The sequence below is a fragment of the Staurois parvus genome, unplaced genomic scaffold (genome assembly GCF_062004578.1).
Source record: "Staurois parvus isolate SC_StPar_1 unplaced genomic scaffold, SC_StPar_1.0 ptg000136l, whole genome shotgun sequence".
Taxonomy (NCBI): Eukaryota; Metazoa; Chordata; class Amphibia; order Anura; family Ranidae; genus Staurois; species Staurois parvus.
In genome coordinates this window covers 15105001-15117685 of record NW_028317932.1, presented here as the reverse complement: position 1 = coordinate 15117685, position 12685 = coordinate 15105001, and the positions used below count along the sequence as shown (strand labels likewise).

The 12685-nt window shown below is 40.8% G+C and overlaps 1 protein-coding gene across 2 annotated transcripts in view; it reads left to right on the top strand.

Annotated features, from left to right (window-relative positions):
* Positions 1-12685, top strand: part of GSDME (gasdermin E) — a 144902-nt gene that overhangs the window by 22927 nt on the left and 109290 nt on the right. For both annotated transcript variants that reach the window (XM_089673210.1, XM_089673209.1), the window contains exon 3: positions 12103-12295. In XM_089673210.1, the coding sequence (XP_089529336.1) occupies positions 12103-12295 (193 nt within the window). The remainder of the gene's footprint in view (positions 1-12102; positions 12296-12685) is intronic.

The following is a 12685-nucleotide window of genomic DNA, read 5'->3' as shown; positions in this document are numbered from 1 at the left end:
TCTTGGTCTAATTTTGGGAACCGTACCTGGACCCCTCACAGTGGGGATAGTCTATAATGTTGCTTTAGGTGTTAAATCCTGTCTGAGCACTCACCTCTGCACTTTGTATAATGCATGTAGTTTGCAGCAGGAAACTGGGACGGCGTTTAGGATGTATTCACCTATTGGTGTAAACTTTTCAATCTTGACACTAAAACTCAACCACGCAGAGCTTGGTCTCAAGGTGGATGATCTTTGGTGTGTGTAATCACACCACAGGTCGCACACTTTACCGCCACTTTCACCTAGAGCCCTTGTAAGGTACCCAGGGTCTTCCTCCAACCCTTCTGCTAGGACAACTCAGCACAGACAGGTCTGTACCTAGGTTGATGTGCTATCCTTCTAAGTCAAGCTTAAACTATTTCTGCATCCTACTCGGAGCATCCCACAGGGGAATACCCTCATCTGTAGAAATGGCAGAAGCCAGGCAAAGGGGAGACATGGCAAAAGTTTAGGCAAACACTCTACAGAAACTAACAAAAAATTCCCCAGCACAGTTAATAGCTAGCCTGCAAAAACACCAAAATGGCACCGTCTAACAATTAACATAACATTGTGTATGCACATATAGATATGCAAGATGCAATCAGCAGTCTTTTCACCACTCCTTCTGGTCTAGGCCATGACACGGAAGTGACATCACCCGGCTCTGTTTGACGCGCTGCGTCACTGATCGAGAATTCATCAGGGATCATATATGAGCTTATATTATCGGAACTGAGCTTCACACCAGTACCAAAGATTAATATACTGATTGATGTGGGGATGCATGGAGTGTTGGCAGCTTTGTTCTTAAATAATGTTTTTTTTACTCAATATTTTTTCAGTGGTAGCATGCAAGTTTTATAATCCTAAATCTATCTGCAGTTTTTTTTTATGATTACATTATAAGAGAAAGTAAAACTAGATATATGTAAAAGAGTGTGCGGCGCTAATAAAGATAATAAAATCAAATGAACTGTGTACTTATACCACAAGGCTATCCTGACTGACACCCTGGTGGCCAGATCTTATCCTGGATGTAAGTTTTATCCCTGATCTGTACATGCTGAAATTTTGCCAATTAAAGAAATACTACACTATCAAAAGCTTTTTTGGGTCTCATCATTTCCATGGGAGCCCGCTTTTGAAGGTTCCTGCTGGTTTGGAGTGATGTGTGATTCCCCCCTCCCCCGCTGATGATTTTCCTGGTGGATGGCTTACCAATATACCTGGATTGATGACATCTAGTGGCTAACCTGCAGATGACATCTTCCTGATATCACAAGTCCAGAGCACCAGGAGCGGGTCTTAATTGCTCCACGCGCACTTTATGCGCTATCTGGTTAGTGCATTATTTGTACATTTACAAGAACACAAGAGTCACGATTATCTTTGACCATGGACTGTTTGGACAATTGCACATTATCACTTTATCTCACCATGTAATATGGACTGAGTTATCTTCACATATGCTATTGTGCGACTTATGTATCTGATTTTTTCATTTGATTTTATTATCTTTATTAGCGCTGCATACTCTTTTTTTTTTTTTTTTTTTTTACATGTTCCAAAGGTTACCTCTTATGCTAGCTGCTTTATATTCATGTTCCCAGTGCTCAATTACCATTTTATATAAAACCAGATATAGTTTGAACATTTGTCAATAGCCTTTATGCTCTCCTGAACGTGAGCAAACTGATGTAAACATTTTTTTACTCGTCAGCATTTCTTGATCACTGATCAACACACTTTTTGAGTATTCTTTCTCAGGGATACAGACTGAACCTCGATGTATCAAAATATCAAGTAAATAAATAACATCTAGAAAGAGGGAGAAAGAAAAATGGAATCCATCAATATCAGAAAGGAGAACTTGCACTGTCAGTGAGAGGTAAATGACAGTCATCCTTTAAACATTAAAACCAACCCAGTCCATGCAGTCCTATAATAGTCAGGCCCCCAAAGGGGAAGGGATAAAGGTTCATGCAGAGACCCCAGGGCAGCAAAAAACACTGAAAAGCATTAAATACAAAAAAGCCTCAACTTTGTAATCATAAATAAAAAAAGTACAGAAAAAATAATTTAAAGAGGGTAAATTAGATTGAATAACTATATTGTAAAAAAAAAAAAATACTAAACATCAATACAAATAGAAATAAGTAAAATAACCTCCTAACACGGAGATCAGTCCTGGGATATGGTCGACTACACCAATCTAACAAGCAAAGGAGTAGGCAGAAACCATGCCTAGACCCTTTAAATATGCATGTAGCCGGAAATAAGAGGCTGGCAGATGCTCTGCAGTCATACTCACACCGCTGGCCTGATCATTCTTATCGCAGTAATATAGCAGCACAATAAAGAGGTGCTGCCCTCCTTTCTGACATTGATTAGTTCCTTTTTTTTTTTTCTCTTATGTATAGACTTTATATAGTGTATTGACACATCTCTCTGACATCAAGGTTCAATCTGTACTGTTGAGTAAGGAAGAATACTTAAAAAGCGTTGGTCATTAATAATGAAATGTTGATGAATGAAAATGTATACAGTACATCAGTTTACTCATGTTCAGGAGAGCATAAAAACTATTGACAAATGTTCCTCCTATATCTGGTTTTACCTATTCTTTTAATGTCATCATAATAAAAATTGACAAACCACAGCCAACTGGACTAGAACAATGAACAACCAACACAATCCTGTCTTCCAATACCACACTTTAAGTAACTACAACAATCGCTTTCTGCCTTGCCTTTTATGTTGATGCTCTAGAACAAGCGGAGCTCCAGCTGTTTTTGTAAAAATTAAGTCAGCAGCTACAAAAATTTTTGCTGCTGACTTTTAATAAACTGATACCTACCTGTCTATGGATCCAGCGGTGTGCACACCCGAGGGGGCACCGGCATCTTAGCTGTGGGCACCTGACTGTGACAGCTTCACACCTGGGTGCCCACTGCGCATGAGCGAGCCGTGCTGTGCACTGATTAGCCCCGCAGTCTTCTGGGACCTGTGCCGTGTCCCAGAAGACTACGGGGAGGAGGGGTTGAGGAGAAATCTAAGTGAAAGTGGGCGCGGATACCTGTCGAAATAAACTTCCTCTTTTGGGTGGAGTTCCTCTTTAAGACACAGAACTCCTAGAATGGCTTTAATTTCCATTCATATGCACAGAATTGTATGGCTGAAAGCCTGGTCAGCTGAAGCTGCCTACAAAAGACCCCTCAGACGTATGCCCTTTGAAGTGGTGAGGTTTTTGACAAATTAATGAAAGCTGTCACAGGAGGAAAAGTTCCTCTTCCACAGTGGAAAGTTCCTAAACCTCCTTCCTAAGGAGCCTCTAACTCATACTGTAGAAGCACCTCAACACTATACCAGGCTTCCAGCTTGAAATTCAACATTTCTTTTGGCCTAAGATTTGGCCCATAAAGCCAGCCAAGTCTTTCCCAAAGCCTTTTTTTTCCCCAGTGAATTTGCACCATAACTTCTAGGAGTTGGGGGATGTTTGTTACAATTTCCTATCTCTGGATCATAGACGTTGACCTGTGGGTTAAAGGGGGTACAAAATAGAGTTCAAAACCCCTTTTTTTATTCTCAATTCATACCCAGTCTTACCAAGGACAGTCACATGTATAAAAATGCCCCGAACCATATATTTTCCCAGGGAGTAGTTGTTCCAGTACCTCCTAGTTCCTTGTGCCCAACATGCAGCCTGCTGGCCCATTATGTGTGACTCACAAGCTATTGGAATTATTTTTAGTATGTTTGGTAGCACAGTGGCAGCGAGGTGCTGGGCACTGGAGTGCTCTCTGTTGGTTTAACTGCCATCACCACCAATAAGGGGCAAGGGGGTGTGTTCACTTTCCCTGCCACGACCACTAGTGTGGGGGCAGGGGGTTAACTTTCACTGCGACTGACCACCAGGGGAGGTTAACTTCTACTGCTACTGACCATTAATGTGCGGGGTGTTAAATTTCACTACCAGTGAACTTCAATGTGGGGGGTTAGCGAGATTAATCGTACTGACATCGGTGTTGAGGGGGTTAATATTGTCTGTCACCACCAGTGCTGGGGTTATTATTGCATCCAAGGACACCAGTATTGGATTTTTTTATAGAACTCATTGACACCATTGTTTGAGGTTATTATTGTGTCCACCGACACCAATGTTGGGGGTTATTACTGCACTCACTGACACCAATGTTGGGGGTTATTATTGCACTCACTGACACCAATGTTGGTGGTTATTTCAGTCCCTGATACCAGTGTTGAGGATTACTATTGCATCCATTGACACCAATGTTGGGGCTTATTGCATCTATTGACCACAATGTTGGAGGTGATTATTGCACTCTCTGACACCAATGCTGGGGGTATTATTGCATCCTTTGACACCAATGTTGGTTATTATTGCATTAATATTTTGACCAATGATGTAGAAGCGACTGAAAACATTTTAATAAATTTCCTTGGGTTATCATCCTAAAAATTTCAACAAGCCCAAACCCAGAAAATAAAGTGGAATTTTATTGAATTACCTCAGAAAACAATTGGGCACTTTTCTTCTATCTATCTTAATAGTACTTCATTATAAAACTACTAAAATCGCATTTCTTACAATAAAAACATTCCAAATCCATATTGTAACCAAAAATATCCCAACTCAAGCACTAGTCTACGCGTTTCCTGCGTGTTTTGCTTCTTCAGGACTGAGGTTACGTTGAGACATTGACAGAAGGTCAATCCATGTACAAACTTAACAGAATTACTATATAATACTCAATCCATTACAAAATATAATTTACAAAACAAGTTATACAGTATATCTGTCAATGGGCATTATGAAAGAATAAATGTACCTGTCCACCATGTGAACAGGGGTCCCTTTACAAGTTAGTTCACAGTGGCCGAGAGGGGACTTCTCCCTCTACCTGAGAAGCAGTATCTGGGCATTGTTTTTTTTTATTGGCCGGTACCTTTTTTGGTCGGATTTTGGACACGATTGAAAATGGACTTGCACACAGATAAGCAGAATTTTTGCATGTTATTTTATCAGGACTAATCTATGCCCTTCCTCCGGCGCGCATTCAGCTCAATGGGTTCAGCCCCAGGCCTGCTTCAGTCTCTAGCTTTATTGGCACAGCTATTGAATTCAAGGGCTTAAAAAAACAGATCTTGATTAAAAGCAAGAAAAACCACAAACACAAAAATCTACTATCGTACCTGGAAATCCTTGTTCACCTGGTGTGTACACAGGCACTTCATCCCCAGAGGACACTCTGTGCCATGTATTCTGGCCGTCTTACAATAAGGGCTTGGACAGATCTTGGCTCTGAAAGGACAGGTTTCAGCCTTAGCTATTATTCTGGCCTCACTCACTCTGTTTTGTCAAAAACATTGATCAAAGGTGTTTCTTGTATCAGGCCCCCCATGCATTGTGCTTCCTTGTGACCTTAACCTGGTTCTCTCTGCCCTGCAGAAATCACCCTTTGAACCTGGTTCGCTCTGCCCTGCAGAAATCACCCTTTTGAGACCACCAGCGAAATCGCCCTAAATGAACTCTCCCACATTGGTTGCCATCACATCTGTTATTCATGTTTCTGAGCAAGCGCCCCTCTCTTGTAAGGAGCCATTGCTCATCTTTCACTAAGACAAGGCAGGCTTATTCCCAAGTCCATCCTGTCTCCTTATGGTGGTATCAGTATTTTGCCTTACTCTGAAGCATCCAAAGGAAATTTCAATGCCTATACGTAGTCTAAACCATTAGAATCTACCTCAAAGCTACGGCTACTGTCAGGAATATGGATTCTTTATTCATGCTACTTTCAAGACCTTGTCAGGGACATTCTGCTTTTAAAATTGACCATTGCTAGTTGCTAAAAACTCCTTTCCAGAGCTTGCACTGTATGGGCAAAAATATCCTCCAAAACTCCCAGGCATGTAGAGATTGTCTCTGTTGCCCAGCCTTGTAAGGCTGACACCTGGTCTTCTGTTGATATCTTTAAGTTCTACCAGTTGGACCTCCCAGTCTTTTGTAGATACAGCTTTAGGCCACAAAATTCTGGCAGCGGCTCTCTGAAGTTGGGTCCATTGACCCCTATTGTTATGGGGCCTGTTATGTATGTCTCGTTTGTTGCCCACAATTCTCATTAATTGTTTGGGGATGTCCCAGGATCTTTGGATATTCAGCCTGTATCTTGTACTGTACGACTGAGATAAAAGGAATTTGACTTGTAAGTTCAATATTTGGAAGTACAATACAAGACAAAGGCCACCTTTCCTTCTAATACCGTATTACTCTGGGGACTCATGGAATGGGGTAGAGTTACGGGGGGGGGGGGGATGCTTTGTGGGGTGTGTTTTCAGATGCTTGCTAGTGTCCAGTCACCCTACGTACCAGCCTATAACAAAGGGTCTATGAATATTCAGCCTGTGTCCTGTACTGTACTCCAGGATATGGGAGTCAAAATTACTTGTGGTTTTTTTTGTTGTGTGGTGTTTTTTTTTTTTTTTTTTTTTTTTTTTACACAATTCCAGAGTTCAGCTTTAGGGTACTTGCACATGGTACCGATGGTTAACGTTTGACCATTAGTATTCCTGGCCAAAATTTCACGCATGCACAAGTAAAATAAATTCTGACCTCTTCAAATTAACACACATTTAAGATGCCTTAAACTGCAAGTATTAATACAGGGGAGTTAACCCATCCTAAAATGATTATTACTTTTTATTTAGAATTTATATAGTGCTAACAGTCAGTTTTTTAATTATTGTAAACTTATAAAAATGTTACTACAGTGTTAATTTCTGTGTTTGCAAATCAATTTGATTTTATCTTAATTGTACATCAACAATTTACACAGATTATTTTTTTTTTCCTTTTGTGTTGCAATGTAACATCTCAAACTAAATGATGAAAAGCTCTGTCCTAAGCATATTTAAACCAATATATAATCAGATGTGGAATTGGTTGTTTCCTTGAAATGTGCGTTTTTTGTTTTTTTTTTGTTTTTTTTATGTTTTGAAAGGCTCTATTTTGCATGCATTGGTATTTTATCACCACCTGTATTGGCTCTTTTTCTTGCTCTCCTTAACACACTTTTCATTGAAATAATTATCTCCTATCCTGGTGCATGCTGAATTGTAGGGAGCTATACCCATACAATAATCATGGTTAAATATTTTTATAGTTGAAATTCTTTCAAACCTGATAAAATAACATCCACAAACTCTGCTTATCTGTGTGGTAAGTCCATTTTCAATCATAAAAAAGCAAATGTTGCATGAAAATGGGAATATCATTTGCATTATGCCTTTGTGAATTTTGCCTATTGCAAGATTTAAAGTGGAACTCAAGTCAAATATAAAAATCTCCCCTTTATTTGAGCAATATAGTAAACTTTTATATAAATGACTTTTTGAATTGCTGAATGCCTGATTGGACACAACTGTCCAATGTAGATACTCGGCCACCACCTCTCTCCCACCGACATTTGCTCTGTGCAGTCCAATGCGGCTGCACACAGGCTCTTCTTCATACTGTTGTTGGTGTTTGTTCTCCCAGGCCTGCCCCATCTCTGCCCCATCTCTGATGTCACATGGTTTCTCATGAATGACGACACACAAGTTTCACTTATGAGAGCGCTTCGACAGGGGAAGCAGATCCTCCAATTATCCTGGCCTAGCTTTGGCTTGTGGGAGAGACGGAGAACTGTGAGAACTTTTTTTCTACAGCCAGTAAACCCCCCAGCATGTTATCCTATGTGTCCATGCACACATAGACTGTAATCAATGTTTTTTGGCTGAAAAAAGAAAACCCAGGACTAGTGGGTTTCTAGAGGAGTTTGTTAGTTGTAAAAATGCTGTAATGCTGAAAAACGCAGCAGACCGGCAATTTGGGGCTTTTTTTTTTTTTTAACCAAAAAAATATTTTTGGTTAAAAAAAAAAAAAATCTAAAAAAAAAAAATGCAAATGTAAAACGACGCTAATGCAAAAACGCAGAAAAACTCACTTTTTTTTTTTTTTTTTTTTTTGTAACGTGACTTTGCACAGCTAACGATACCAGCGTTCTCAAAACGTCCAGTATGCATGAGGGCTCTCACTTAACAAAGGAGGTGATTTCAAACTGATTACTTGCTCCCTCTAGCTGCTAATCTAAAAACCTTTTTCTGTTTAACCATTTTATGGAAGGAATGTTTGTACGTTTGTAAAAATAATAGAAACACAGTGGAAAGGCTCAAAAAGAACAAGTGGCCCATCAAGTCTGCCAGCCCTTTTCTTTGTAAACCTTTTGTATTTTTAGTGTAGACAGACCTAGGTTTATCCCAAACATGTTAGAATTTCTTTGTAAATTCTTTTTAAACAAATATTTCAATGAAAGAAAGTACTAAGGTAAAACAATTATCAGACACAGTGTAATATTCTCACAATATAGAAATCAAAGACATGTTGATTTCATGGTACTGTCAAAACAGTTAATACACATTTTGAGCTTCAAAGAATCCGTAAACTACAATGATTCGGATATGTTGTGCGGAGCTGTCTGGGTGAAAGGTTTGGTCTTTATAGCTACTCATGCCATTTTGTTCTTGAGATCAGAATGTGAAACTTTGATATTGAAACGATGGCCCTCCTAAACCTTATTAAGGTGCATAAAACTTACTTTACCATAATCCCTGCAAGAGTAACTCCATATTCTGTATATGTACTGTAAAAATAAGCCACAGGGGCATGGCTTGGTAGCCCAAGTGATTGGACATGCCTCAGCCAATTCAATGTATCCGGTGACCGGTGTATGGTTTTGTCTTGATCCAGTCATGACAAAACCAATAACTGCAAGTCTGGCAGTTAATTCCAAGATGGTGCAGAATACTGCAAAGAACAATATAAGGAAGTCGCTCAAAAGCTGAAGAAGTTCACCCGGACCCCAGCTGACACTGCAGCAGTATGCACCTTCTGTTTGCAAGAGGTTCGCTTCTGTAAAAATTCCATTACTCAACTAAAATGATGCAAAAAACAGTGAAATGGGAAAATCCTTGATGCTAGCAGTTGATAAATCGGAAATAGAACTGCTATCTGACTCTGGTCTAGACACTCATACTTGCTGAGAGTTTAGTCATCTAGTCTATTAGTCCTTATATCAGTCCTGCAGCGCTGATCATTCTACTGGGACAGTGGGGACTCTCTCCTAAATCTGGGATTTAATATGGAATAGACAAGTTAGGATTAAATTATTCACCCTTTTGTTAAAGGGTGCTGGTGGTTTAGTGGTTTTTCGATGCTAAACATAATTTCCCGGCAGCATTGCTACAGCATTTGGCTAGATGAGGTCATCCTGATATTCCACCACTATCTGTAAAATCCTGGCTTTCAGGACTATAAGTACTCCTGTCATGATGCACTTGGAGGCTGGGACATTTGTTAGTAAACCAAAATATTCCACTCTCCTCATAGGTAAAACATGGATGACCATGAAATGTCTATGTACCATGGGGGATTTAATTTCTGCATCCCTATTTGGAGTAATTCTGATATGTTTGAACTAGCTACACTGAGAAGCTTGACTCATGGCTTTCCCTGGGTATTATGTATTTACACCAGCTATACAATGCTGGCACGCTGAAATCATTTAGCCTAACCAGAAATGTCCGTACCTCCAGCTGCTTCATGCATTTGGTGCCCATATCTGTCCCTTACACAATATACTACTCTGTTTATATGAGAGACGCTGCTTGCAACTCAGCGAAAACAGCTTTATTTCACACAATTTACTGCTTATTTGCTCTCTACATTTATTACTTCCCTATAATGCAGCCGTAGCTGGGAGGAGGATGTGGTCTCCTTACAAGATGAGAAATGGGATGTTGATTTTGCCGCTGTTCTGCAAGATCATGCTTTCCCCATCCTAAAAACTTCTACTTATAATATGAAGTATTCTGGTCACTGACCATTATATATAGTGGTGCACCAAAATCAAAATTCTGGTGCCAAAAATGATACTGAAAATTCAGAATTCACGTGGCCGGAAACCGAAACCAAGATTTCTGCGTATGTGGGGGTGGGAAGGCTCAAATTAATTTTTTTATTTTTTTACTTTTAATGTGTATTTTTATATTTTACCTTATGATTTTATTGCTATCACATAGGGAACCAATAGTCCCCTATGTGATAGCATATGAGTGACAGGTCCTCTTTGTAGGAGGGAGGGGTTGGGGGGCAGTGTGTGCAGGGAGGGGGCAGGAGAGGAGCAGTGTATACACTCAGGCTCCCTTACTGGCTGCCCCTATATGTCACTGCTAGTTTTTAAATGTAATTTACCGTCTTTTTCCCCTCCAAGAAGGAGCTGGCATTCTCCCTGCCACAGCTCCGCTAACACTGGGCATACGCCAAGGCATCACTGTGCAGCCACACCTCCCTCTTGCAGGAGGAGGGGGCAGAGCAACCCACATCTCTCTGGTGAGGACAGACCAGGGTGGAACCAAGTTGCCACACCTACTCTCTCTTCACTACTACATGGCCAAAGGATCACTGTGCAGCCGCGTCTCCCTCCTGTAAGAGGAGAGGCTGCGCAACCCACATCTCTCCTCTGTGAGAACAGAGCAGTGAAGAACCAAGTTTGCACAGCCGCATCTACTGTCTCTCTCATCTATTCTACTGCATCGGCCAAAGAACACTGGATAGTGAAATTTTCGGGCACCTGTATCGGTCAGTATTTTTATATCAGCAAAATGCCGAAAGAGCTGTTTTCGGCCGAAACAATGCAGGAACTGAAATTTCGTTGCACCCCTAATTGTATAGGTGGGGCAGTGGAAATAATCCTGACTGTCTGAAATGTGGGCGTAACCCAGGAACCCTCATTTATATGGTATGGAACTGTCCAAAACTGGTGCGTTGTTCTATGGCAATAGTACAGACCACCTCTATAGTGCTACAGGTGAACAGTGACCTTGACTCTAGGATCCGGGAAATACTTGATGAAGTGCACTATCCTCCGGATATTGTACTTTCTCATAGCTAATCGCACAGAATTGGTTATGCCCCCATTTGCCAAGATTTGTTGCTTGGAAGAACCAAGTTAATACTGTTCTAGTGAAGAAGTAAGAAGACAGTATTATATCAGTGCAGGAGGTGCCCCCTAAAAGTTCTGATATGATGGTGTAGCAGATTAATGGCACCTACACAAGCCCTGCCTACACTGAAATTACAATGATCCTAATGATGCAATCCTTCACATCTCAGCATGAGTGATCCATACAAAATATCACTGATTGACCAGTTTGTGTGTAGAGACCTTGTGATTTTTAAGCTCCTGTTTACTATGCCTTATAGCCACATACAGTATATGTTATAATATTTCAGAGATAGATGAAATATTATGGCTTGTCAGTATCTGTTCAATTTCTCTGGATTTTTATTTTTTTTATTAGGCTCAATTCACAAAGCTTTAACAAAAGCCTAAGGCTCCATTGACACTAGGGTTCTTCAAATCGTGGTCAGAATCGCCGCGATTCTGCCCTTTTTGCGCAATCGCAATGTGGGAAAAACTGCACCATGATCCTGGCAAAACCACCCCTTATTTTCAGGTGCCATTGAAATGAATGGCACCTGAACACACGAATGCGCATTTTCAAAGCGCCGATTCCGCCTGCGATTTGAAACACCCTAGTGTGAATAGAGCCTGTATCAGGCCATACATAAGTCAAATTCCAAAGGCACTCTTTATTCAACCATGTGGATGTAATTTTCAAATTTAATTGGATTCCACTTACTGAAATAGTCACTTTTTAAAAAATAAAGATCCTGATGTGTTAGCTTTTGTGACCTGACCCTAATGCCAGCTGTCTCTTTTTTTTAAGCTGTGACTTCCTCCCATGTTCATTATATCTCTCCTATAACTGAATCCTAGCCCTATTTATAAGAGGCTGTGTCAACAGGCTTTGGGCTTCTGTTGATGGCATCAGTTTGACAAGTGCATGTGATTGTACTGTGTGTTGTTCTGTTGTGTATTTTGGGCTTTTTTTTTTTGGCTTTTTTTATTCAGAAGTAAATTCCACTGTCCCGTTGTATTTATTCATTTTATCTTTCAGTGGTAGTTGAGTCTGAATTTGTGAAATATCAAGGAACATATGGTGATGCACTACGGGCTGATGTAGATGCTACTTTTGGAGCATTTCATGGCAAGGCTGCTGGCTCTGGTCGTGTACAATCCACATCTACCTTTGGCACCCTTAGAAAACAAGAAGTTGACATGCACCATCTCATGAAAGCTGTACTTAACAGGTAATTTATTTTTATTTTTTGCTATGTCTTTCGCGCTCTCTCTCCTGCACTCTCTCCTTTCTGTCTTGCGCGCTCTCTTCTTTGATTTCTCCTCTCTTGCGTGCTCTCTCTCCTTCGATTTCTCCTCTCCCCCTCGCGCTTGTCACGGTCGCCCGATCACCACCCTCAACATGCGACAATCGCACGGCTGCGACCAACAATACGTCACGCCCGCGGCGTCAGACCCCAGACTTTCTCACCAAACTCGTGACCAAAGGACCGGCCGATCTAGAACCGCGGTGTGACGCGCGTAACAATGCCACACTCCGCTGCGTCCTGCACAACGATTGTCCAGCTAATGGTCTACAATCTGTGCCTGCAGCCTGAATGCGCTTGTTACTGGGTCGGGTT